Source organism: Heloderma suspectum, chromosome 3, assembly GCF_057233095.1.
Source record: "Heloderma suspectum isolate Gila_16-S chromosome 3, 16-S_ref, whole genome shotgun sequence".
Taxonomy (NCBI): Eukaryota; Metazoa; Chordata; class Lepidosauria; order Squamata; family Helodermatidae; genus Heloderma; species Heloderma suspectum.
Genome location: NC_139460.1, coordinates 138,990,734 through 139,014,907, shown reverse-complemented (window position 1 = coordinate 139,014,907; position 24,174 = coordinate 138,990,734). Strand labels below are relative to the sequence as shown.

General features: G+C 44.4%; 1 protein-coding gene across 3 annotated transcripts in view; it reads left to right on the top strand.

The window, feature by feature from the left end:
- CLYBL (citramalyl-CoA lyase) overlaps positions 1-24,174 on the top strand; it is a 344,460-nt gene that overhangs the window by 281,448 nt on the left and 38,838 nt on the right. For all 3 annotated transcript variants that reach the window (XM_084844690.1, XM_084844691.1, XM_084844689.1), the window contains exon 8: positions 20,992-21,113. In XM_084844690.1, coding sequence (XP_084700816.1) covers positions 20,992-21,105 — 114 coding nt within the window. In that variant the 3' untranslated portion in view covers positions 21,106-21,113. The remainder of the gene's footprint in view (positions 1-20,991; positions 21,114-24,174) is intronic.

The following is a 24,174-nucleotide window of genomic DNA, read 5'->3' as shown; positions in this document are numbered from 1 at the left end:
CTATTCCTGCAATTGCCATTCATCTGCCCAGAATGTTTTAAAAAAATGTTGGCAGTTCCCTTTAAAAAAATATTTTAAAAAATAAAAATATAAGTACAGGGGTTTTGTTCACATAGCACAAAAAACCCTGTATTTATTTTTCTGACATTTGGCAGGGGTAACCCTCTCCTAAATGGCTACTATTTCTGAAAATTTAACACGCTTGTAGTAATTGGAAAAAGTTATAGGTATTTTTAAAAAAAATTCTCATGGTCGTCAATGGGAAACACAAAGCTTCGAATGTCTGAAAATTGGTTGTTCCATATCTAGTTGAAGTGGATTAACTCCAAACCAGTTCAGTTTGAGTCAAATTGGGCTGTTTTCTGAAGTGCCAAATTAGGGTCCAAGTCAAAGTTGTGGGTTGGTATACATCAAGAGTGGGCAGAATGTTTTGGACTTCAGCTTCCAGAATTCCTGACCATTGTCCATGCTGGCAAGGGTTACTGGGAGTTGAAGTCCAAAATATCTGGCCATATACCTTCTGCCCACCCCCACCCCCATGTACATCCTTTAGGCCAAGAATGCTTAGGAAGTGGAGCCTCAGGTCACAGGAGAAGTTGCCAGAAAATATTGCAAAATAGATTCTATGGCTTTACATCCATTCTCTCTAGTAATACTGCTAGACTGGAACACAGATTAGTTGGTAGTGCAGAGAAACCACCATCAAACACCAAAAACCCGTAATAAAAGTAGTTTGGGGAAAACCGAATACTGAGGGAGAAATAGGATCAGGACAAAGGTTTGGGGAGTGCTTTGCGTGCTTCGGGAATGAACCAGACGTTACAGTCCCAGGATAAAGGTCCTAGGTTGTTATTCTTCCGGTCCTCAGATAGCGCAAGGCACTTGCTCCCGCACGCACCGCCCTTCTTTCTAGGACACGCTTCCTCAAAAAGCTAAGGAATTACATCCTTCACACGGGAGCAAGAGGCTGAACTATCGGGAAAGACAACGAAGGCAGTAAATCTACTGAGAGAGGGAGGGGCGCAAGTTTTATCAGGGCAGACTGGCAAGATAGTTCAAAACAGAGTGATTAGTTCTTAAGTTTTTAACTCTCCTTCAGATAGGATGGTTGAAAAGTAATACATATACACACACACACACACTTTTTCTGATCATTTTCGTCTGCGTTATTGATTCTCAGCAACAGAACCAACTTAATTTGCAATCCTACACGCAGCACCAGGGAACTGCAGCCAATCATGACCTCCGAATCTAGACCTATATATTCAAAGGCCTGTTTTGTCGTCGTCATCACTCTGTTACACTTTTAGGCGCACACCTATTCAACAGCGTTTTGCACCCGTCTCTGCTTCCTTCTGAGTAAACATGCGCAAGTCATGACTGCGATAGGGTGAATCATATCAGACCCACTACCCCCACCCCCAGTAAGGGCGTTCATATTTCAAAAAATATTTTTCAGCAGTGAAAATCCAACTGTATAGACGGGCTTGTCTTTTGATAGTGGTCTATTCGTTGCTTTTAAGCTACTCCAAAAGCATGTTTCCTCGGCCACATCTATAAAAAACAGTTGCCTAATTGTCGCCGTGTAACAGAATTGGACCACCTGGTTGCAGACTCGGGAACTTTTATGCATGGACTGAATAGGAACAATCGCCTAGATCACAGTGACTTGGGAAATCTGCATCTGGGCTGTACCACTTCAGGCTGCAAGGAGGGGGAGGTCACATGAGTGAATGCTTCTCCATAGAAACGAACCCGTGAACCCAGGAAACGAGAATGTCAGCAGAAGGGTAAGCTAGGACCCTTTCCCCAGGCGTTCTACCTAGATGGCGTTGTTGTAAGGAGGAGTATTCAGTCAGGACAGAGACTGAACCTGCAGCCTGAAATGGTACAACCCCGGCTGGGTTTACCACCTCAAGGACAAGTGTCTTAGAGAACGTGATCTAGACGTCACAACCTTCCCCAACTGGGCATCCTCCAGATGTTTTGGTCTACAGCATGGTCATTCGCTGACGATAAGGGAGGTTGTAGTCCAATGCACCAGGTTGGGGAAGACTCAACGGTGTTGAGTCTGGATGTTGCTGTGCCACAAAATACTTACACACCCTCCATGATCCTTGCTTTGACCCTGCCTAATTCGAAATTACCAGGACATCTTCCTACAACACCCTCCTTTCTGCTCTTCCTTGGACCGTTATTATCACGGCTGCCTTTCCTCTTCCCTTTGCGGTTGACTGGCGTGCGTGCAGGGTGGTGTGTGCGGTTGGAGGGAGGTCCACTGATTGATTCTAGAGCTACAGTTTTATGCATGTTTGGTCCCTTGGAATTAACTGGCATTGAAATCAATGGGGCTTGCTTCCAACTAAGGGCACAATCCTATGCATGTTTAGACAGAAGAAAGTCCTACAGCTCCCACCATTCTCCAGCTAACTACGCTAAGTTTGTTAGGATGGGGAGTAAGTGAGAAGCGTGACGTCGCAGTGCAGTCTAAGTCAGCTCGCTGTCTCACCTCCCTTCCATTGCAGAGTGCGGTGCGGGGTGAAATACCCCAGGGGATGCGAAATTAAAATAGATCTTTCTCTCTCTTTCCTTTTCATTATTCTCAATCGTACCCTGGAGATACGGATTGTTGTATTCTCTTAATCCCTTGACCCGAGAGTCCCCTCCCCCCCCCAACATAATGTCTTCATTGTTTTATGGGCGACTTAATGACAACCGACGACATTCCTATTGCCGGAGCGGGGGCGGGGGCGGGGGCGGGGGAGGCGGCAATGATGGGATTTGGGAAGGGGGTGTTTTTAGTGACGGGCCATCCAGTAGAATCGTTCTATTCCCCCTTTGCAAGTAGTGGGAACATTTATAGGAAAGATTGGGTATGGAAGTCACCCCAAAAAGATATAGCCCGCGTCGCAGGGACATTTAAATGCAGAGTGGTCAGAGTTTCTGGATGGGATGAAAAGTTCCTATACCTTCGTTCCTTCCAAGTTCTTTACTAAATAATGGAATTTCAAATAATTAAAAAAACAAAACACCAAGAGAAATATTAAAAGAGGGGGGAGAGAACACGATTTAGCCAATTTAAGCCCTTTCTATAGACTCTTTGATTTCTAGGGGAAGGAGTCCAGCACAAACGTAGCCCTCCCACTGAAATTAATAGGACACAAGGAATCCAGTTGGTGAAACAAAACATTATAGGATTAAGTTGCATGGTTTATTTATTTATTTGCATACTGCATATTTGCATATTGGGTGGGATGTTATTTTTATTTTTTATTCTGTTAAGTGTTATGTTTTATTGTATTTTATTGTCTTAATCAGTTTTAATCGTGCCTGAAAACTGCCTTGAGTGTCATTTTTTGGTATAAAGGAGGGGTACAAATCAAATAAATAAATTTTAATTATAACGATGGACTACTAATGAGCTTCCAGAAGTCGGGAATGCACAAGAGAGAGGAAGACGGGCAGACAAGCGTCTCCTCCCAATCGTTTCTTTTATTTCGACACCTGCGAAAACGGGGAAATAAACATATTCCCTAGTAAAACATTTTGCTGAAACCTGTTTAATCAAATTAAGAGTTGGGTGAAATCACCGGCTTACCTGGGAGTAAGCCGTGCTGAACTTAGTGGGAATTACTTCTGAGTAGACACGTATAGGACTCCATTGTAAATGTTCTTAAATAGCCAGAGGGGTCGGTACCAAGGGATCATTAAGAAAGATTTTCCTTTCGCATTAATGGAAACCACGTTTACCTGGAAGAAAGTCTTATACATTTTTAATGGGCCTTGTAATTCTAAGTCTGTATCCTCAGGATCGCAGGTATAGAAAGTAATTCGAAAGGTGCAAAGATAGACGTCGGGGTTGCAGCCACCCCACCCCAGTAGGGCTCCTGTGCTTTTCACAAAATTCCACTTTCTCCATCACTGACTGCATCTTGTAGCGAGGGAAAGTCGCAACTTCTCAACTTCTGTTTGTATACAGACAGCTGTAGGACAGTTAAAGGTATAGGAGTCCCGGGAGGGTGGTGGTGGTAACCCCGCCCTTGAAAGTGACTGATTATATCCCCTTTCCCTCACACGGATTTGGGGATGTAACAAAAGGGAAGACGCCTGAGGCGGATTTTTTTTTTTTTTACTATTGTATTAATAATATCTTTTTTTAAAAAAAGGATATGAGCAAGAGTGATGAGGAATATAACAAAGGCGACGGGATCGCGCGCATTGGGAGGGGTGTAACAGTGTTTTGTTTTTAAAGTGGATTGTACTGATGTTGTAAATGCTTATAAAATTAAAGTTAAATTAAATCTTGAATACACTTGTTCTCCGATTCCTTGCCCTGGTCTTGCCACTTAGCGCTAGTACGTAGTTCCGCTAGTTGAGAATTATTACGTTACCGTTTTGGATGCTAACCGTGGAAGATGCTGTTTAAGTAACCTCAGCGTTTAGGCTGCAATCCTATACCCACTTTCCTGGAAGTAAGCCCCACTTAACTCAATGGGACTTACTTCCAAGCCGACCCGTATAGGACTGCATTGTTAAAATTCCTTCTTACATCAAAGAACAAGCGCAGTCTAGAAAGGTCAAGGTGAACTTTTTTGTCCGTTCTGCTGCTCAGTGCCCAAAGCCGCCCCACACCCCCCGCAACTCACTGGATCATCGTTCACGATCGACCTTTTCCGCCTTTCTCAAGTGGACACGTTCGTTTGATCTGTGGGCCTCTAAGGGAGTTCTAACTGTGGCAAGGTCTAAGGAAGCCAAACAAATCGGCTGAAATGAGTCGTTAAGAACTATGGGAGCGATCCAGCCCTATGTGAGCGCGTTTAAGGCAGCGATCCTACTATGCACGCTTACCTGGGAGTAAGCCCCGTTGAACAATGTGGGATTTACTTCCGAAGAAACATGTTTAGGATTGCGTGTTAGTCCCTAAGGGGCCACAAACCCGTAATCCCGTTTATAGCGCAGTTCTAAACCAGTCTATTCAGAAATAAGCCCCATTGGGTTCAATGGGGATCACTTCCAGATAAATGGGTATAGGATTGCAGCCTTATTCACTGAAATCGATGAGACTTCAAAACGCTGAACTTTACCTTATTCATTCATTTTACAGGCCAATAGAACGAAATCTCTTCTCACGTGTCCCCAGACTTTTAGGGACAAACTAAACGATCGTCGAATTACACACATAGTAGTTATCCGTGATAGTTTTACTTACGCTTTCGAGTAAGCACGCGAGGCCCTAATTAGGATCGGGACTGCACCTCTCCGGGAGGGTGGGGTAAACCTTTTCCCCCACCCCCAATTTTTATTATGAAATTCCAGGGAGGAGGGTTTAAAAAAAAAAGGAAAAAAACCTCCATCTGCTGTCGAGCCTTAGCATCCCTGTCGAGCCTTAACAATAATTTCGCGTTCCCACCTCAGTGGCAGAAGCAGATGGGGGGGGGGATTACCTGCGTCCCCCATCTTAAATTTTGAAAGAGAATTAAAGGTATATTTCACTTTAACGGTCTCATCCTAAATATATTTCCTCTGAAGTCCTATGGATTTAATTCGGTTAGCTTTCAAGTCAGCATCCTTAGGGTGGCAAACTTATTTTAAATTTCCGGTTTATGATTTAACTCTCATTTCTATGTGTAAATGCCTGCCCTTCAAATAATCACAGGCAGGGGTGTGTTACTTGTCTGGGGAAACGGTTCTCTTTCCCCCCCACCCCCCGCTCCCTCCTTGCTATATATTTCCTATCATGTCCCAAAACGCTGGCCTTTATTTTGAAAATAAATTAAGGGTACGCTTCAGAAACTTCAGAGTTATAGATCTGAACTGCAGCCTTAATTCTCAAATTATTTTCAAACTATAAGCCAGCGTTTATATATCTTTGCATTGGGAAACCTTTCTTAGGTTCCGCTGTTCTGGCTTTCTCTCCCTCCCAAAGGAGAAATGTATTTTAAAATGGACGGGATCCAACAACGGCAAAGCACCTTGAAGATTTCAAGGTAGAGAGAAAAGTCCTTGCGAACTCTCCCATTCAGATCAATGGGACTTAAAAGTCCTCCACTTTGGCTAGATTGTTCACAGTGGCTTCAGCCCTCGTGGCATTCCTTGGGGATCGCAGGAAAAGCAAACCAGCTGAAATGTGCACACCATTTGTTTCCTATCCATTGTGCGGCTGGAACCGGTGGGCGGCTGATACGCTGGCCACCCGGCCTCTTTCTTCTTCGGCCCTTATTTCTAAAAGAACCAGCGACGCGATAAATAAAAGTGGGAGTCGGTTACAGGAAAGAGGACTATCTGTCGATGAACTTCCAAGAGGCGTCACGGGAGATATGGGTCAGTCAGGAGGCGATTACACACCTGCCCCCTGCCCCCTCCCCACGAAGGTCTTACACCTTCACTTAACCGGTTGCACGCATACTTTGGAGACGGACCTCGAAAATAGCTCCCTTCACTACGATTTGGTGCGCTCCAGTTACCTCGATGCCCGAAGTAGTAATTCAGACGAAATTCTGGGATTTATTTATAACGGTTTGGCTGCCGGGTTGAGGTTTGCACGCTAGATGGGAAGACGTGTCTTTGACTTACCCCCCGCGACGTATGAGTGTTGTTAAACAGTAGGAAAGAAAGGGAGAGCAGATTTTGCGTTGGAATTACAAACCTATAGGAAGGAAAGTAATTTTAAACTTTACCTGCGAAAATGTCCTGCATCTCTTTGCACCCAAGATTTGTTGTTGTTGTTGTTGTTTTCCCCCCGAAACTGGGTGGAGTGGACTGCAGGAAGTCAGACGGAGAGAAACGCAAGACCAAAAGATACTAATAAGATTTAAGAAGTGCTGTTCAGTGTGCTGGGTTCTATACACATAGCAAAGAAGGATAGCGGTGGAGGTATAAACCAGGAGGTCCTTGATTCAAATCAATGATTATCACTGCTATCCAAATCTATTATACACAGTGGAGGCTGGTGGCTCTGATTTCGGTGGGGCTGTAAATCCATTATCGGTTTCAGTCAGAAACAGCTAGACCGCTAAAGGATCTATCCAAGGTGCTGAATCCTTTCCCCACGCTAAGTTCAGCACCCTGGATAGCTCTTTTAGAGTTCTGGCTGGAGCTCAGAGTGGATTTAAGGCCCCACCAAAATCGGAGTCACCAGCCTCTACTGATTATACAATTATCAGGCCCCCTCAAGCTGTAACATGGGATAGTAATGCTAGTCTACCTTACAGGATTGTTATAAGGATTACAATATATACTGCATGTGTGTGTGTGTATCCGGTTTGAATATTCAGTAAGGACTATATACAGCTCTGAGTATTCAGAACTATTCTCAACGGAATTGAATGAAGACTAATTTATGCCATTGATTTCACTGAAAACTAAGTTTGATTAAAATAGGCTGCAATCCAATGGGAGTAAGCCCCACTGGACTCAATGAGACTTCCTTCTGAGCAGATATGTATTCCAGCCCTCCCCAACTTGGTGCCCTCCAGATGTTTTGGACTTCAGCTTCCATCAGCCCCAGCCAGCATGCCAAATGGCCAGGAATGGTGGGAGTTGTAGTCCAAAACATTTGGAAGGCCCCAAGTTCAGGAAAGCTGATGAATAGGATTGTGCTGCTAGGCTGCAATTCTATAGGCACTTACCTGGAGTAAGTCCAGTGGAATTCAATGGGACTTGCTTCTCAGTAGACATGTATGGGATTGCTCTGGTAGTCTGGAGCCAACCCGTTGTCTTGAACAGCAGCTGCTTTTGAAACTGAGTTTGTGATATGACACAGGGATCAGCAGTTCTAAGGGGAGGAACATCCAAAATGCCACTGGACTACTATAAGTGTCTGCAAGAGCTTAAGCAGCTTTAGGATCTCAACCAAAGTATTAGTCATTGTTATCCTACAGCAGGGGTAGGTTGACTGGTCTTAAATGGCCCACTCCTTGCCGTTTTAAAAACTAGATTCCTTGTGATCCACCAACACATTTTCAATGTATTTAATGAGCTTCCGTCGTGCATTAAAAACGTGGTTGTTCAGGCAGGCATTTGGGGTGGGTTAGGGTATTTTAAAAAAAAAAAATTATGGTAAAATTTTATTGTTTTAAATTGTTTTATGGGGGTTGTACATCGTCCAGAGTGGCTGGGTGACCAGTCAGATGGGCGATTAATAAATTTAATAAATAAATAAATAAATGTACACACTGAAAATCACATTCAGGATTTCTTTAACAGTTAAAGTATACCTAATCTATGTTACCCCTTTATGGATCCCTGCCTTGTTGTGGTGAAGGGGCTTGTGTAACTCAGTGAAGCCATAAGCTATGCCGGGCAGGGCCCCCCAAGATGGACAGGTCATGGCAGAGAGTTCTGACAAAATGTGGTCCACTGGAGAAGGAAATGGCAACCCACTCCAGTATTCTTGCCAAGGAAACCCCATGGAACATATCACAAGGCTAAAAGATATGATGCCGGAAGATGAGCCCCTCAGGTCAGAAGGTGTCCAATATACTACTGGGGAAGAGCAGAGGCAATTTCCAAGTAGCGCCAGAAAGAGTGAAGCGGCTGGGCCAAAGCCGAAAGGACACTCAGCTGTGGTTGTGTCTAGTGGTGAAAAGAAAATCCGATGCTGTAAAGAACAATATTGTTTAGGAACCTGGAATGTAAGATCAATGAATCAGGGTAAGCTGGAGGTGGTCAAACATGAGATGGCAAGATTGAACATCGACATCTTGGGAATCAGTGAACTAAAATGGACAAGCATGGGCGAATTTAATTCAGGTGACCATTATATCTACTACTGTGGGCAAGAATCCCTTAGAAGAAATGGAGTAGCACTCATAGTCAACAAAAGGGTGGGGAAAGCAGTACTGGGGTACAATCTTAAAAACGATAGAATGATCTCAGTATGAATCCAAGGCAAACCATTCAACATCACAGTAATTCAAGTCTATGTCCCAACCACTGAGGCCGACGAAGCTGAGGTTGATCAGTTCTATGAAGACCTACAACACCTTCTAGAATTAACACCAAAAAAAGATGTCATCTTCATCATAGGGGATTGGAATGCTAAAGCAGGAAGTCAAGAAATCACCAGGATAACAGGCAAGCATGGCCTTGGTGTACAAAATGAAGCAGGACAAAGGCTAATAGATTTTTGCCAAGAGAACACGCTGATCATAACAAACACTCTTTTCCAACAGCACAAGAGGCAACTCTACACATGGACATCACCAGATGGTCAATATCGAAATCAGATTGATTATGTCCTTTGCAGCCAAAGATGGAGAAAGCTCTATACAGTCAGTCAAAACAAGACCTGGAGCTGACTGTGGCTCAGATCATGAGCTTCTTCTTGCAAAATTTCAACTTAAATTGAAGAAAGTAGGGAAAACCACTAAACCATTCAGGACCTAAATCATATCCCTTATGAATATACAGTGGAAGTGAAAAATAGATTTAAGTGATTAGACCTGATAGAGTGCCTGAGGAACTATGGATGGAGGTCCGTTACATTGTTCAGGAGGCAGCAATGAAATTCATCCCAAAGAAAAAGAAATGCAAGAAAGCCAAGTGGCTGTCTGATGAGGCTTTACAAGTCACTGAGGAAAGAAGGGAAGTGAAAAGCAAGGGAGAAAGGGGAAGATATACCCAACTGAATGCAGAGTTCCAGAGAATAGAAAGGAAAGTAAGAAGGCCTTCTTAAATGAACAATGCAAAGAAATTGAGGAAAACAATAGAATGGGAAAGACTAGAGATTTTTTCAAGTAAATCGGAGATCTCAAGGGAACGTTTTGTGCAAAGACGGGCATGATAAAGGACAAAGAAGGCAGGGACCTAACAGAAGCAGATGAGTTTAAGAAGAGGTGGAAAGAATACACAGAAGAACTATACAGGAAAGACCTTAATGTCCCTGATAGCCATGATAGTGCGCTCACTGAACTTGAGCCAGACATCCTAGAGAATGAAATCAAGCGGGCCTTAGGAAGCATTAGTAACAACAAAGCTAGCGGAGATGACAGTATTCCAGCTGAGCTATTTAAAATCCTAAAAGATGATGCTGTTAAAGTGCTGCACTCAATATGCCAACAAATTTGGAACACTCAACAGTGGCCACAAGACTGGAAAAGGTCAGTTTATGTTCCAATTCCAAAGAAGGGCAACACCAAAGAGTGTTCAAGCTACCGTACAATTGCACTCATTTCACATGCCAGCAAGGTTATGCTCAAAATCCTACAAGCTAGGCTTCAGCAGCATGTGAACCGAGAACTACCAGAAGTACAAGCGGGGTTTCGAAGAGGCAGAGGAACTAGAGATCAAATCGCCAACATTCGCTGGATCATGGAGAAAGCAAGAGAATTCCAGAAAAATGTGTATTTCTGCTTCATTGACTACGCAAAAGCCTTTGATTGTGTGGATCACAACAAACTGTGGCAAATTCTGAAAGAGATGGGAGTACCAGACCACCTTACCTGTCTCCTGAGAAACCTGTACGAGGGTCAAGAAGCAACAGTAAGAACCAGACATGGAACAACTGACTAGTTCAAAACTGGGAAAGGAGTACAACAAGGCTGCATACTGTCGCCCTGCTTATTTAACTTATATGCAGAGTACATCATGAGAAACACCGGGTTGGATGAATCACAGGTCGGAATTAAGATTGCTGGCAGAATTATCAACAACCTTAGATACGCAGATGATACCACCCTAATGGCAGAAAGTGAAGAGAATCTAAAGAGCCTCTTGTTGAGGGTGAAAGTGGAGAGTGCAAAAGCTGGTTTGAAACTCAACATTAAAAAAACTAAGATCATGGCATCTGGCCCCATCACTTCCTGGCATCTAGAAGGGGAAGAAATGGAAGCAGTGACAGATTTTATTTTCTTGGGCTCCAAGATCACCGCAGACGGTGACTGTAGCCATGAAATTAAAAGACGCTTGCTCCTTGGGAGGAAAGCTATGGCAAACCTAGACAGCATAGTAAGAAGCAGAGACATCACCTTGCCAACAAAGATTCATATAATCAAAGCTATGGTTTTCCCAGTAGCAATGTATGGCTGTGAGAGCTGGACTATAAGGAAGGCTGGGTGCCGAAGAATTGATGCCTTCGAACTGTGGTGCTGGAGAAGAGTCTTACGAGTTCCCTGGACTGCAAGGAGGTCAAATCAGTCGATCCTAAAGGAAATCAACCCTGAGTGTTCATTGGAAGGACAGATACTGAAGCTGAAGCTCCAATATTTTGGCCCCCTAATGCGAAGAGAAAACTCCCTGGAAAGACCCTGATGCTGGGAAAGATTGAAGGCAAAAGGAGAAGGGGGTGGCAGAGGATGAGATGGCTAGATAGCATCACCGATGCAATGAATATGAATTTGAGCACGCTCCGGGAAAGAGCAGAGGACAGGAAGGCCTGGCATGCCATGGTCCATGGGGTCACGAAGAGTCAGACATGACTTAACGACTGAACAACAAGAATCTATGTTAACTGGTCCTCTTGCTTATGGACAGAAGGTTGCTGGGTCAGACCAAGTTCCACCCAATCAAGCATCCTATATCTCCCACAGGGTGTATGAGATGCTCAGCTGAGCTCTACTGGGTCAACCCCAACCACTCAGTTTCCTTTAGGGTCAGCTCTTTCCGTTCCCATTATTTTCAAACAAATTACATTGCTGCAGAAAACCCAGATAAAACATTCACCTGGTTCTCACAGAGAAGGGGGTTGTTGTTGTTGTTCAGTCGTTAAGTCATGTCTGATTCTTCGTGACCCCATGAACCATAGCACGTAACATAGCATATTATAATGATCAAAAAAGATAATTATAATAACAAAAAAATGCAGAGGGGGTGGGCATGATCCAGCCAAACATAAGTACTTTGAAGTGCCATTTATTTTAATGCGGGAGATTTAAAGCAGGTGTTTAACTTTTCCAGTGAAACCAAAGGAGCTTCAAGTGTGCGTGTCTCCCTGAATCTTAAGCCATGACTGACTTAAGTCCTATTGATTTTAGTGGATCTACTCTAAGAATGGCTATATTTGGATCCAACCCTATCAAATGTATTATGGCATAGGCTTTTGTGGACTACAGCCCACTTCATCAGAAGCATGAAGTGTTATATACATTTGTTAGTCTTTAAGGTTTCACCAGACTCTTCATTGTTTATATACTTGTGTTAAAATTAAACCTAAACTCATTCTTCACTTTCCATTCTGTTAAATACACTACACAGTTCTGGTGTTTACTTGCCTTGACTTTTTGGACATGGTGTTACACTTGGTAGTGAATGATGGGAGTCTTCTCATGGTATCTGCCCAAGCAAAGTCATTTCAAATCCCATTGATTCAATGGGAGGGATTTAAGTATGGCAAGGGTAAAGAACCTCAAGCCTGCAGGCCACATTAGGCCCTCCTGGGATCCCAAACTGGTCCTAGGGGTTTCCCCAGATGGCAATGCCCCTTTCCCCAACCACCAGTTGTTTCGAGGTTTCCTGGCTGTTGTGCAGTTTCCTCCCATTCTACAAGGTTGAAATGCCTCTGCTAAGGCATAGTTACTGGCAGTGAGAACTTTAAACTAAAATATGCTGGTATTTTGGCCCTGCCCCTTTTGCCTTTGGACTTGCCAACCCCTGAAATGGGGCCCCTGAGAGTTTCTCCAAAATGGAATCCAGCCCTCAGGTTGAAAGAGGTTCCACACCCCTGAAGTGTGGGCATAACTCTATTGTTAAAATCAATGAGCCTTTAAATGTGCAATCCTACGCATATTTAGACAGACAAAAGTCGTAGAACTCCCAGCATGCCCCAGCCCTAAATGTCTGTGCCTTTAATTTATCTTAAGATCCATGCCATAGTATTTAAACATAGTCTAGTTTTCATAGGAATGTTTATATTTGTAACATGTATAAAATATATGTTATTGTCCAGTTGTTTTGGACTACAAGCCCCATCAGCACCAGCAGTTAGGGATGATGGTAGTTGTAGTCTAAAACATCTGGAGGGCACCAGGTTGGGGGAGTCTGGAGTAAGGGGTGAATCAACTTGTCTGAAATGGGCTTTGCAGCTCAGTAGTCTCTCTCTGAAGCCAGCTCCCTGTTGAAGAGAAGTTTCCTGTTGAAGCGCCCAAAGAGGGAGAGGACTGATTTTTCCAGCTTCAGTGGTGAACAAGTGAGTAGAGTGAGATACAGAGTACAAGCATAAGATTAACAGGGGTATAGGAGTTTCACAACAGCAAATGCATCTTGGACCATACTTTTGGGATGTGGACAGCGCCTATTATCTAGAAAGAGGGGTCTTGTGCCCATGTGGGCGCCTTGCCCCTTATGGGGAGGGACCATCGTTCAGCGGTTGAGCACCTGCTTTGCATGCAGAAGGTCGCAGGTTCAATCCCTGGCGCCTGCTGTTAAAAGGGTTGGGCGGCAGGTAATGGGAAAGACCTATGCCAAAGATCCTGGGGAACCACAGCCCCTCCCAGGAAACAATCCTGGCCTAGATGGACTTGGTTATAGGGCAGCTTCCTATGTTCCTGTGCTCTGGAAGGAAGCCCTGCTCTTTTATTCTGTGTGGGACAGGCTGCAGTTGCTTAGTGGTAAGGGAAAGCCACTCAGCACATGCTCAGAGGCATATTAGATCAAACTACTTCATTTCCACTTATGTAGTACTTCTCCATATAACATATACTATTATTTCACTTCCCTTTAAAGAAAAGGCATGGCCAAAGGTGGGTGGGGGTGATGCTAAATGGATGCGATTAGAGGTGGTGCTGGGGCTACAGGAAAAGGAACCAACTGTACATACTAGATATATTTTGTATATCAGGACAGAGGGAGGAGGCCCCTGGAGTTTGCTAGCTCAAGCAAGAGTGGCTCAGTGCATCCCCCTCACCTTTCCAGGACACTACTGTGCTTTCTGTGGGCACTTATCCAGTGGGAAACCAGATGCTGGCGTATCACCCTGTATGTGCCAGCAGCCTCCATCTAGTTGCGTGTAACTGTCTTGAGTGTAATGGTGGCAGATCAAAGGCTGCCCCATGTCCCTGCAGAGCCCAAGAACAATCCTGCCTCTTTTGTCTGCTGTTGCTAGGAGCTCAGAAAACTAAAGGGAAGTGCAGGGAGCATGTTAATCAGACTCGTTACAGTACAACAATAACGTCTCTCTCCAGCAACAACCCCCTAGAGTAGAGCAGTGGGCACTTGGGCAGGTTAGTGGACAGTCTCCAGCCCAGCAGTGCCAGGAGCAAAGCACCACTTTCCCCCATTAATGCTGCAGGCCGTACGCACAGGACCAGGCCACCTGATGCTGGATTAATCAGCCTGGAATCGCTCTGGTCCCCGAGGGTGTGCACTTTTGCTCCCCCACATGGATTGGGATTTCCGTTCTGTCTATAAGCGTGAATCAAGAAGGAAAAACCCATTATTTTATCACAACTTTGCACCCTGATTGTGAGTGTGGGTGGTGATGGTGGCAGTGGCGATTAAGGTATGTTAAAAAGCAAAGGATCCATGTTTTCTACTTAAATATGCATCGTCAATGGGGGGGATGAGAAAAGCCAGGGGGGATGACAGAGCCACCATCTCCTTTTTCATTCAGTCTTTAGCATCTACGCCTTTACCCAAGATCTTCACTTTCCAATCTGGTGTCCCACGTTCTGCTCTCCAGCCCATATCCAGAGAGCAAAGAGAAAATTGCGCATGGTGTGGAGAAAGTGGATAGAGAGATATTTTTCTCCCTCTCTCATAATACTAGAACCCGAGGTCATCCCATGAGGCTGATTGGTGGGAGATTCAGGACGGATAAAAGGAAATACTTCACACAGTGCATAGTTACACTACAGAACTCACACCCACAAGTCATAGTCATGGCCACCAATTTGGAGGGCTTTAAAAGGGGATTGGACAAATTCATGGAGGATAAGGCTATCAGTGGCTACTAGCCCTGATGTCTATACGCTACCTCCAGTATCAGAGGCAGTATGCCTATGTACACCAGCTGCTGGGAAACTTGGATCGGAGGGTTGTGTTGCACTCATGTCTTGCTTGTGGATTCCCACAGTCAGCTGGTTGGCCACTGTGTGGACAGAAATGGACCCTTGGTCTGATCCAGCATGTCTCTTCTTAAGTTTTCAAAAGGGAGGACACTAGAGAGTGGGTAGTGGATTATGCTAAGCAGTTCTCCCAAAGCAACTAAAAATAAATAAGGTCAGCTGAGAATTTTGTTTTGATACCCTTTAATTTTGGCAGTGACAACAACAGTTACCCCTCTGCAAAAAAAAAAAAAGCTTTGACTCAGGCAGAAGCAGATGTTTATTGATACAGATGTGGCATGCACATATGATAGTTGGTCATACGTCAAGCTTAATTTCCCAGTACCTTGGCACAGCTTTCTCCAACCTGGTGCTCTCCAGATGTGTTGGACTACAGCTTCAATCATCCCCCAGCATTATGGCCATTGGCCTTGCTCAGTGGGGATTATGGGAGTTGTAGTCTGACACATCTGGAGAGTACCAGGCTGGGGAAGGTTGCTTTGACAGATTGTACACATAAGAACGTGCTTATGCAGCTTCCATTTATGTCAATGAGGCTGACAGGACTTTACTGCCTGGAGGCCTGTGCAACATGTTAATTAGAAGGACAGGGGCCAATTTGACATTCCACTTCACCCTTCAAAATGTCATCATGGATCGGTAATCAGCATTACAATGGGGAAAAATGTGATAGGCCTACAGTGTGTGTGAAGGTGCATAGAGGTCCCCTATTTCTGCTGGCCTCAGAGAACATCAAGCCCAGCATGAGTCGGGAATTAGAGGGATGGCAGGAGGAGCAATGACAAGGAGGCTGGAAGGCAAACGGGTCCCCTGCCCCACACCCACTGTACTCCTAGCCAGCTAGTCAAATTCTCAGGTCCTGGTCTTGTATAGAAATCATGAGTGGTGTAGTGGCGACTTTTGAAGTGCAGCTGCTCATCATGACAGTCCCCATAGCTATGCCCCTAAGAAGAGGCCAAAAATTCAGGCAGCTGCCCCAACCCATTTCAACAACCCAGTTCTAGCAGTTTTCCTCTCCACCAGGAGCACATCTTTTGCAAAGCTAGTGGGTCTCAAATTGCTCTTTCAAGACCAAGCCACCCAAAAATGCTTGGCATTACAGCAGGGCCGGATGTAAGCATCCCTGGAAATCAAAGAGTGCCAACACGGCATCCCTGTGAGCCCTGGCTCCACTGCACCACTGCAATCATGAAGAAAATCTCCAGTTCACAGGGATGTTAAGTCCCAAAGGCACCAGAAGTTATCCAATAATATGGCACCAAGCCATTTTAAATTACATTTGGACCCAGGGAGAGAGGGATTCTGTCTGGTACATTTTGCCTCCTCCCACATAGATGCTCACTACGTTGACTGTTATTTATTTCTTTAAGGCGCAATCCTATGCACGTTTAAACAGAAAGAAATCTTTTTCCTGTCTAAACATACATAGGATTGCACCCTTAGGGCGCAATCCTATCCAGATAGGCAGCTGCCTCCAAACGTGGAGGCGACCACCTATGCAATGCAGGGAAGGAGAAGTACGAAGGGGATCATTCCCTCTGTGCTCCTCCTGCCCTGCATTTCCGGCTAGGCAGCCGATTGCGGCCCTTTTCAGCCCCTTTTCTGGCCGAAACACCCCTTTTCAGCCACTCCACGCTCCTCTTGCGAGCGCAGAGGACAGGGCTGTTCTGCACTGCCTCTGAGGCAGCACGGAAGTGGGGGGAGGTCGGTTTTCCGGGAACCAACCTCGGAGCACGGGCTCCGAGGTTGGTTCCTGGAAAACAAGATATGCTATGGCTGTCTAGCCACTGTCTAGTGTCCATAGGATTGCGCCTTCCAAGCATTTCTATCCTGCCTTTCCTAAAACAGTCAAAGCAGCTAATGAAAAAGGAATATACAAATACAATTTTTTAAAAAAAATAGCAAAGCAAATTCCAAATGCACTAAAACACTGAAACCCCCATAACCAGCAAGAAATAAGCAGCAACCCCCCACCCACCCAAACAAAGAGGCTTCAATAAAGCCACTAAAAACTGAAGGTCATAAAAAGGAAGGTATTTTCACACTGAGGTGGAAGACTGTCAGAGAAGGGGTGAGGCAGACCTCCTAGGCAGACCCCAGAGTGTGAGTGTGGTAGCTGAAACCCCTTGGGATACCCTACTCAGGTCAGCTGATATGTTCTGAACTTATCCCCTCAGTTACTAAACTGAATTTTTGTTAATCTAATATTTCTCAATATTTGCCTTTTATTTTTTGTGAATCGTTGAATATTGTTGCGTTGGAAATCCATGTTGTGCTTTTTAAAGGTTGGTCCCAGATTTAGTCATATTTAGAGTAGACCCATGAAAATAAATGGGATTTTAGTTAAACAGTGTGGTGTAGTGGTTGGAGTGTTGAACTGGGACTGTGGAGACCTGGGTTCAACTCACTCGACTATGAGGCTCACTGTGTGTCATTGGGCCAAGCACTAACTCTCAGTCTAGCCTACCTCAGAGGGTTGTTGTGAGTATAAAATAGGAGGATTATGTACGCTACCTTGGGCTCCTTGGAGGAAAAAATGGGATATAAATGTAACAAACAAACAAACAAACAAACTTAACTCCCACTGATTTCTAAGTATGACTAAATCTGGACCCACCCTACCCCTCTGCCTCACCAAATTAAGTAAACATATTTAGGCAAAATGCCTGTAATGCATGACAAAACATGAATCACGTTGAGGTACTTTATAGAACAGGCCCCAGCTTTGTGGAAGTTTCTCCTCTGTTCTAATCCACTAGAAATCCCCAGTGTGAAGTGGGGGAACCATATCAATTTGGTTGATAGTGGGTGGGTCCAGATGGAACGTTCCTAGCGCTGACGAGTCAAGGCTATTCTGTCTTTTCTTCCTTAACATATTTTTTTCTGGTAAGAAAAAAGATGGAAGAAGCAGTGGAAAAAAGTGGGAGAGCTACAAATTTGAGGCTACTTCATCTGGACTCCCCATAATATTCCGTGAATGAGGTAGTGCCATTGCACAATAAAAGCCTCATCTGGAAATACCACTGTGTTGGCCTTGGCCTTGGGTTCAAACCCTCACCCAGCCCTAAAACTCACTGGATGACTTTGGTTAAGTTACTGTCTCTCAGCAAACTTACCTTATAGGCTTGTTGAGCAGTTAACCGGATAATTTTCTCTATGCAGACCACCTGAATGCCATGGAGAAATGGCATTAAATACAAATTTAATAAAAACGTGGGTTCTTATGTTATCAGTGATGTGGTATTATTACCTTATCAAATGAAAATAGTCTGGCCCTATAGGAGGAACAGAACAGGTGTTGTGCTGCAAAGATCTTAAGAAGCAGGAAGAGGAAATCAGGGGGGCTGTTAGCATGCAAATGTACTTCCCCATATCCAATATGGCTTAGGGATGGGGGGCGGCAATGTGATTGAGGAATAAGGACTCCAGAATGCACTTCCTCATAGGGTTCGCAGTTCATTTCTGCTGCTTGGACAAAGTATACACACTTCTGATCTACATTGTCTATCTAGGGAAAAATGATAAATAGGATGTATCCAGTTATTAAAGTTTAGTTAGTTTAAACCTGAACTCAGAATTAAATTAAATCAGGGTATCAACCTATCAATATCTAGCTTTATCTTGGTGACAATTTTAACTGAGTGTTTTTTTTAAAAGTCCAATATGGGAAGCCCTTCAGAAAATGACTTGACATGGAGGGTGCTTGGCAAATTCATTTTGTTCAGAGCAGAGGCAAGTGGCGACTGCCACATTTCACCCCGGACAAACTGCGTTGTCGTTAGAATCACATTTTTGATCACAATCTGCATTGCTGAAGTTCCTCCTGGTGGCCCCCATTTTGCTGAAAATGACATCTTGGGCACTCCCGACCCCAACCCCGAGATCAAGGTAGATCATTAGCAATGGCTTTGGGCCAACTTGTTCCCTCCTGCTTTTTAGAAGACCAAACATGCTGCAAAACACCAAGAGCTGGTTCCCTTCTTTCAAGGCCTACTGCCACCAGGAATGTTCAGAATGCAAAGAACACCAATGTGTGGTTTGATTAGAGTCCTTTGTTTTTAGTATGCCATTTACAAGGCACAATTAGGCAGCACTCCTGAAAACTGGGGGCGGCAAATGGACAGCTGGCATCTCTTTAGTCACTTGTGGGGGACTGGGGCAGAAAATATGGCAAAGTGTGGGAGCCCCCATGGTGGAGTGGTTAGGGTGCCTCTTCTAAGGCAGGAGGCACATCAGGCTGGCTAATCACAGGGCCAACCCAGGCTGGGACTAACAGCTTTGAGCTAAAATACGCTGGCATTTTTGGCCCCACCTCTTTTGCCTTTGGCCCCAATCCCTTTTGCCTTCAACCCCACCCACCTCTGGAATGCAGCTGCTGAGACCTTCTCTGAAATGCAGTTTGGCCCTCTGACTAAAAGAGCTTCAACATTCAGTTTATCAAAACAGCACTTGCTATGCTGCATATGGCAGCGCATTCAGCTGATCATCTGAAGTGTTCTGCTGAGGGTGAGATGAATGTTACCCTTCTCGTGCTTCCCTGGATTTCAGCAAGTCAGAAGAACGATTGCGCAGTGGCTCCATTTTCAAACCATTGTAAGTTTCCTCTTGGGAAATGGCCACCTGTATGGATCCAGTATCCCTCTGGCATGATAAACCAAGAGGTCACGGTCTCATGTAAAGGGAGACCAAATGGTACAGACTCTCTGCCCTCCTCTGCTTTAACAGTTATGCAAAAGAGGGGTCTCCAGCTCATCATGATGACATGACATCTGCATCTGCCAAAATTTCCTCTTCTTCACACAGCTATTAAAGGAACAGGTGCTCTGTCCTCATTTGCATCTAGTCTCCTTGGGCCCACAAACCTACCTGGAAACTATATGCTAGGGACACTCTGCTTTTAAACCCACCCATATGGGACAGGCTATGGAGATTCAACAATGAGGGAAATGAACCTTGTTGCCACGTGTCCTTGTTCACACAAACACGCAACTTGTGTGTATGCACGTGTAACAACCAACACAAGTCTAAGGAGGCCATTAACCAGAGGTGGGATGCATACACACTGTATTTATGCACCACAAAGGATGGGAAATGATTGTTCATGTATTAATTTGTTTTTTAATGTCTCTCTTTTTCTAATGGCCAGATCGCTTAACTTTTCACCTAACAGATATTTTTGTGGTAGTGGCATGTTTTGAACATTGACAGTGAGCTGCTCTTGCCCAGGTTTTAGTGTTAGGGCAGAACACTCCTTCTTGTTAAACCAGCATTGGCACCTCTGAATGCATCTAGTGCACTGACCTCAGGCGTCTGTACATCAAAGGCTCTTTCTACAAGCTGAGCTTTGTTAGTTTTCACTGCCAAGTTGTAGGAGGCCTGTCTACTTCCTCAAGTGGTAATGGGAAACACTCTACTCCACTTGTTGCTGACATGTTAAAAGTTTCTCTCCATATTTCTGTGCCTTGGCATGCTGGGTGAAGAAAGTCATATTTGGTTTTATGGAATCCAGCACAGAATCTTGGCATGTGTGTAAACTTGAGACACAACCTGTTCGCTCATTCCTGGTCAAAGATATCACCAGGCTCTCTTTCAAATATTGGGACTACTTGAGGGAGAAACAGTGGTTCTTCTGACTCAGGAGAAGGGAGGGTGGCAACTTGCATATCGTCAAAAAAGAGGGCAAAAGAGGACACAAATTTGCATCTATATATAGATGTAAATTTAGAGATAATTGCTATAATTTCAATAGAAATACAATCCATCTTTCCATAGTGGTGAAGTCTGTGATCAGGTGACTAACTTTTAATGAACATCTTCTTAGGGTTCTTTATCTTTATGCTGGACGTGGACTGGACAGCCCTTCAAATTGAGGAGGTTTTCAAACAGAGGTTTGTCTCTGCCATGTAGGACACATGGCCACCCTAGAAGAAGGACTTACTGAGAGTTAAATAAAGTATCTTGAGCTACTGCTTCTGACATTTTTTTTTTTCAGAAGAAAGCTGCATGTTTGAAGGGCAAGAGAAGAAGAGACCTTGGAGTAAGGACTATGGGATGCAACTCTAAATATATGGATGTACTTCCTGGCTTGGCGGCAGCTTTCCTCTAGTAACTTTGGTGAGTCATAGTTAGGAAACCTCTCTGCAGTTCAAACCTTGAATGGCTGAGCTGACAAATTTTTCTTCCTGAGGAAGGAGCAGGGGAGGGGATGTAGCCTCTTTTTTATTTTGTTGGCTTTCCCCCTATTCTTGTGCCTTTAACAGCAGCGTGACCATCCCAGTACTACTTGCTTAAGATTTCCAACACATCGAGGGACCAAAAGTATGCCTGCAGGCCACAGAGCTGCTTTGCCACGTTGGGGAAAAATATCCCAATTTCAAGTATAACCTCATGGGGTATGAGCTTGTGGTGACAGACCAAGAAAGAGATCTTGGGGTTGTGGTGGACAGCTCAATGAAAATGTCAACCCAGTGTGCAGCCACTGTAAAAAAAAGGCAAACTCCATGTTAGGTATAATTAGAAAAGGAACTGAGAATAAAACTACCAGTATCATATTGCCCCTATACAAATCTATGATGCGACCATACTTGAAATACGGTGTACAGTTCTGGTCACCACACCTAAAAGAAAAGATATTGTAGAGCTGGAAAAGATGTAAAAAAGGGCAACTAAAATGATCAAGAGGCTGGAGCATCTCCCCTATGAGAGAAGGTTACAACAGCAGGGATTGTTTAGCCTGGGGAAAAGGAGGGTAAGGGGAGACATGATAGAGGTCTACAGAATTATGCATGGTATGGAGAATGTGGATAGGGAGACATTTTTTCTCCCTCTTTCATAATACTAGAACCCAAGATCATCCCATGAAGCTGATTGGTGGGAGATTCAGGACAGATAAAAGGAAGCAATTCTTCACACAGCACATGGTTAAACTATGGAATTCACTACCACAAGATGTAGTGATGGCCACCAAGCTGGATGGCTTTAAAAGGGGATTAGACACATTCCGGGAGGAGAAGGCTATCAATGGCTACTATGCTTGAGGGCTATTTGCTACCTCCAGTACCAGAGGCGGTATGCCTATGTACACCAGTTGCTGGGGAACATGGGTGGGAGGGCACTATTGCACTCATGTCCTGCTTGTGGGTTCCTGGTTGAAAGCTGGTTGACTCCTGTGTGAACAGAATGCTGGACAGAGCTCTTTTTATGTTCTTAAGATTTCAGTACGCCCTTAATATTTAGTGTCACCTGTGGAGATTACAACCCCTGGTCACATAAGAGTGCTTCTGAGCCTTACACACACACACACACACACACACACACAATAGGTTCACCTGTACCCTTCTCTCTGTGCCAGGGGTGGGCAATATGTGTCCCTTGAGATGTTTTGGCCTAAAACTCCTATCAGCCCTAGCCAGCGTAGCCAACTGTGAGGGATCATGGGAGTTGTAGGCCCAGACACCTCGAGCTGCCCACCCCTGCTCTATGCCCTCAAAGGCCAGGCTCTTCCTTTCAATTAATATTGTACAACTTTTCCCCTGAGTATCAGGTAAATGTATGTAGTCCCTAGCTTTGAGTTTCTAACTGCTTTGGAGAACCTCAGACCTATATTGCCTGCCCTGAGCATTCATCATCCAGGTATAGCAAATACTGAACTGGGGTATTAGTATGTTTTATATACTTATGCTGCTCCAACATGGAAAGGATAGTGGTCACCCATCTATTCCTTCTTAGCTTCAGCAACACTACAGTGTCTAAGACTGCAATCCTATGAACAGGGTGGAGCTGGTCACTGAATAAGCATACGTAATATTGCACTGTAGATCCCTGCAGCTACTCACTGGGCTGCTACCAAATCTTAGCTGTCATTTTTAAAGATGTATTGATTGACTGACTTCCTTCTTGTCTTTGTAAAATGAATCTGATCATTTAATACTTATTTGTCTTACATTTTCACTGTGGCTTTTTTTTAACCCCTAAGATATCATTACCGGGAAGAGGCAGGTATAATCTGGTTTGTTTTTTCCCTCCCTCTAAAATATCTGGGGCTAGCTCTGGGTATTTAAAGGGTTAAAAATGCACGAGCAATTAAAGAAGGATGCTCTGCTCATGCAGTGCTGTTGAGATTCTGTACTGAAACTCAGGTGACCTAAAAATGCTTATTCCTGCCTCATATCCAGGCAGGATAGAGGAAGGCTCTCCCTGCCAAGATTCTAGAGCTCTTGGTGTTTACAGACTTCTGTCACCCCAAGCAAAAAACCACAAGCTCATAAAGTAACCCTTTGCAATTAACTCACAGCCAACAAATTAGCTTTCCTTTCCTTTCTTTTTAAGCAATCCATTTTGAGTTAAGGAATATCTTTCTCCCTCATAATCCAGGTGCTGTCTATAAAATGCTGACTTGACTACTATTTTCTAAGATATGTTCCTACTGAGATCTAACACAGTAATGATTAACTATGAACCCAAATGTTGTGTGGTTCTTATTAGGGGGGGCGGGGTTGCCGGAGACTTCAACCAGAATATATATTTTGAATGGGATGGGGTTGGACTCATCCAACTCCATCCATGGGTAGGCTCTGGAATCAGGGAGTTTGTGCATGCAAAATATGTGGTCTACCACAGACTATGTCCCAATGACAAACTGCATCTGACACATCCACTGAAATGAAAATTGAATTTATTTGAGTGTCTCTACTGTATTTTTGTTTGATTGCTGGAGGAATGCAGCACCCCTGTCACAGAAACAATACCTTCATAAAATACACTTAGATCCCCTACACCAGCTTTCCCCAACTTGGTGCCCTCCAAATGTATTGGACCACAACTTCCAGCATCCCCAATAGCCATACTGGCTGGGGATGATGGGGTTGTAGAAAGCACATCTAGAAAGCACCAGGTTGGGGGAAAGCTGGCCCAATACATTTTGCTGTTGGAGACAAAGAACAAGATGTGCTCCCTCCCATTCCATGTACAAAAGCCAAGTGGACTGGCCTATGAATCTGTCTTCAACACTGACGATGCTGACAATGGAACAGTGTCCTCCACTGCACCTGAAGACAGCAGGGGCATGGAGCTAGCCACATAGCACACAGGTCTCTCCTCCAATATCCTGCTGTTGCCTCCCGGCATCTGCCACCTGAGGCAACTGTTTCACTCTACCTAATGGTAGGGCCACCTC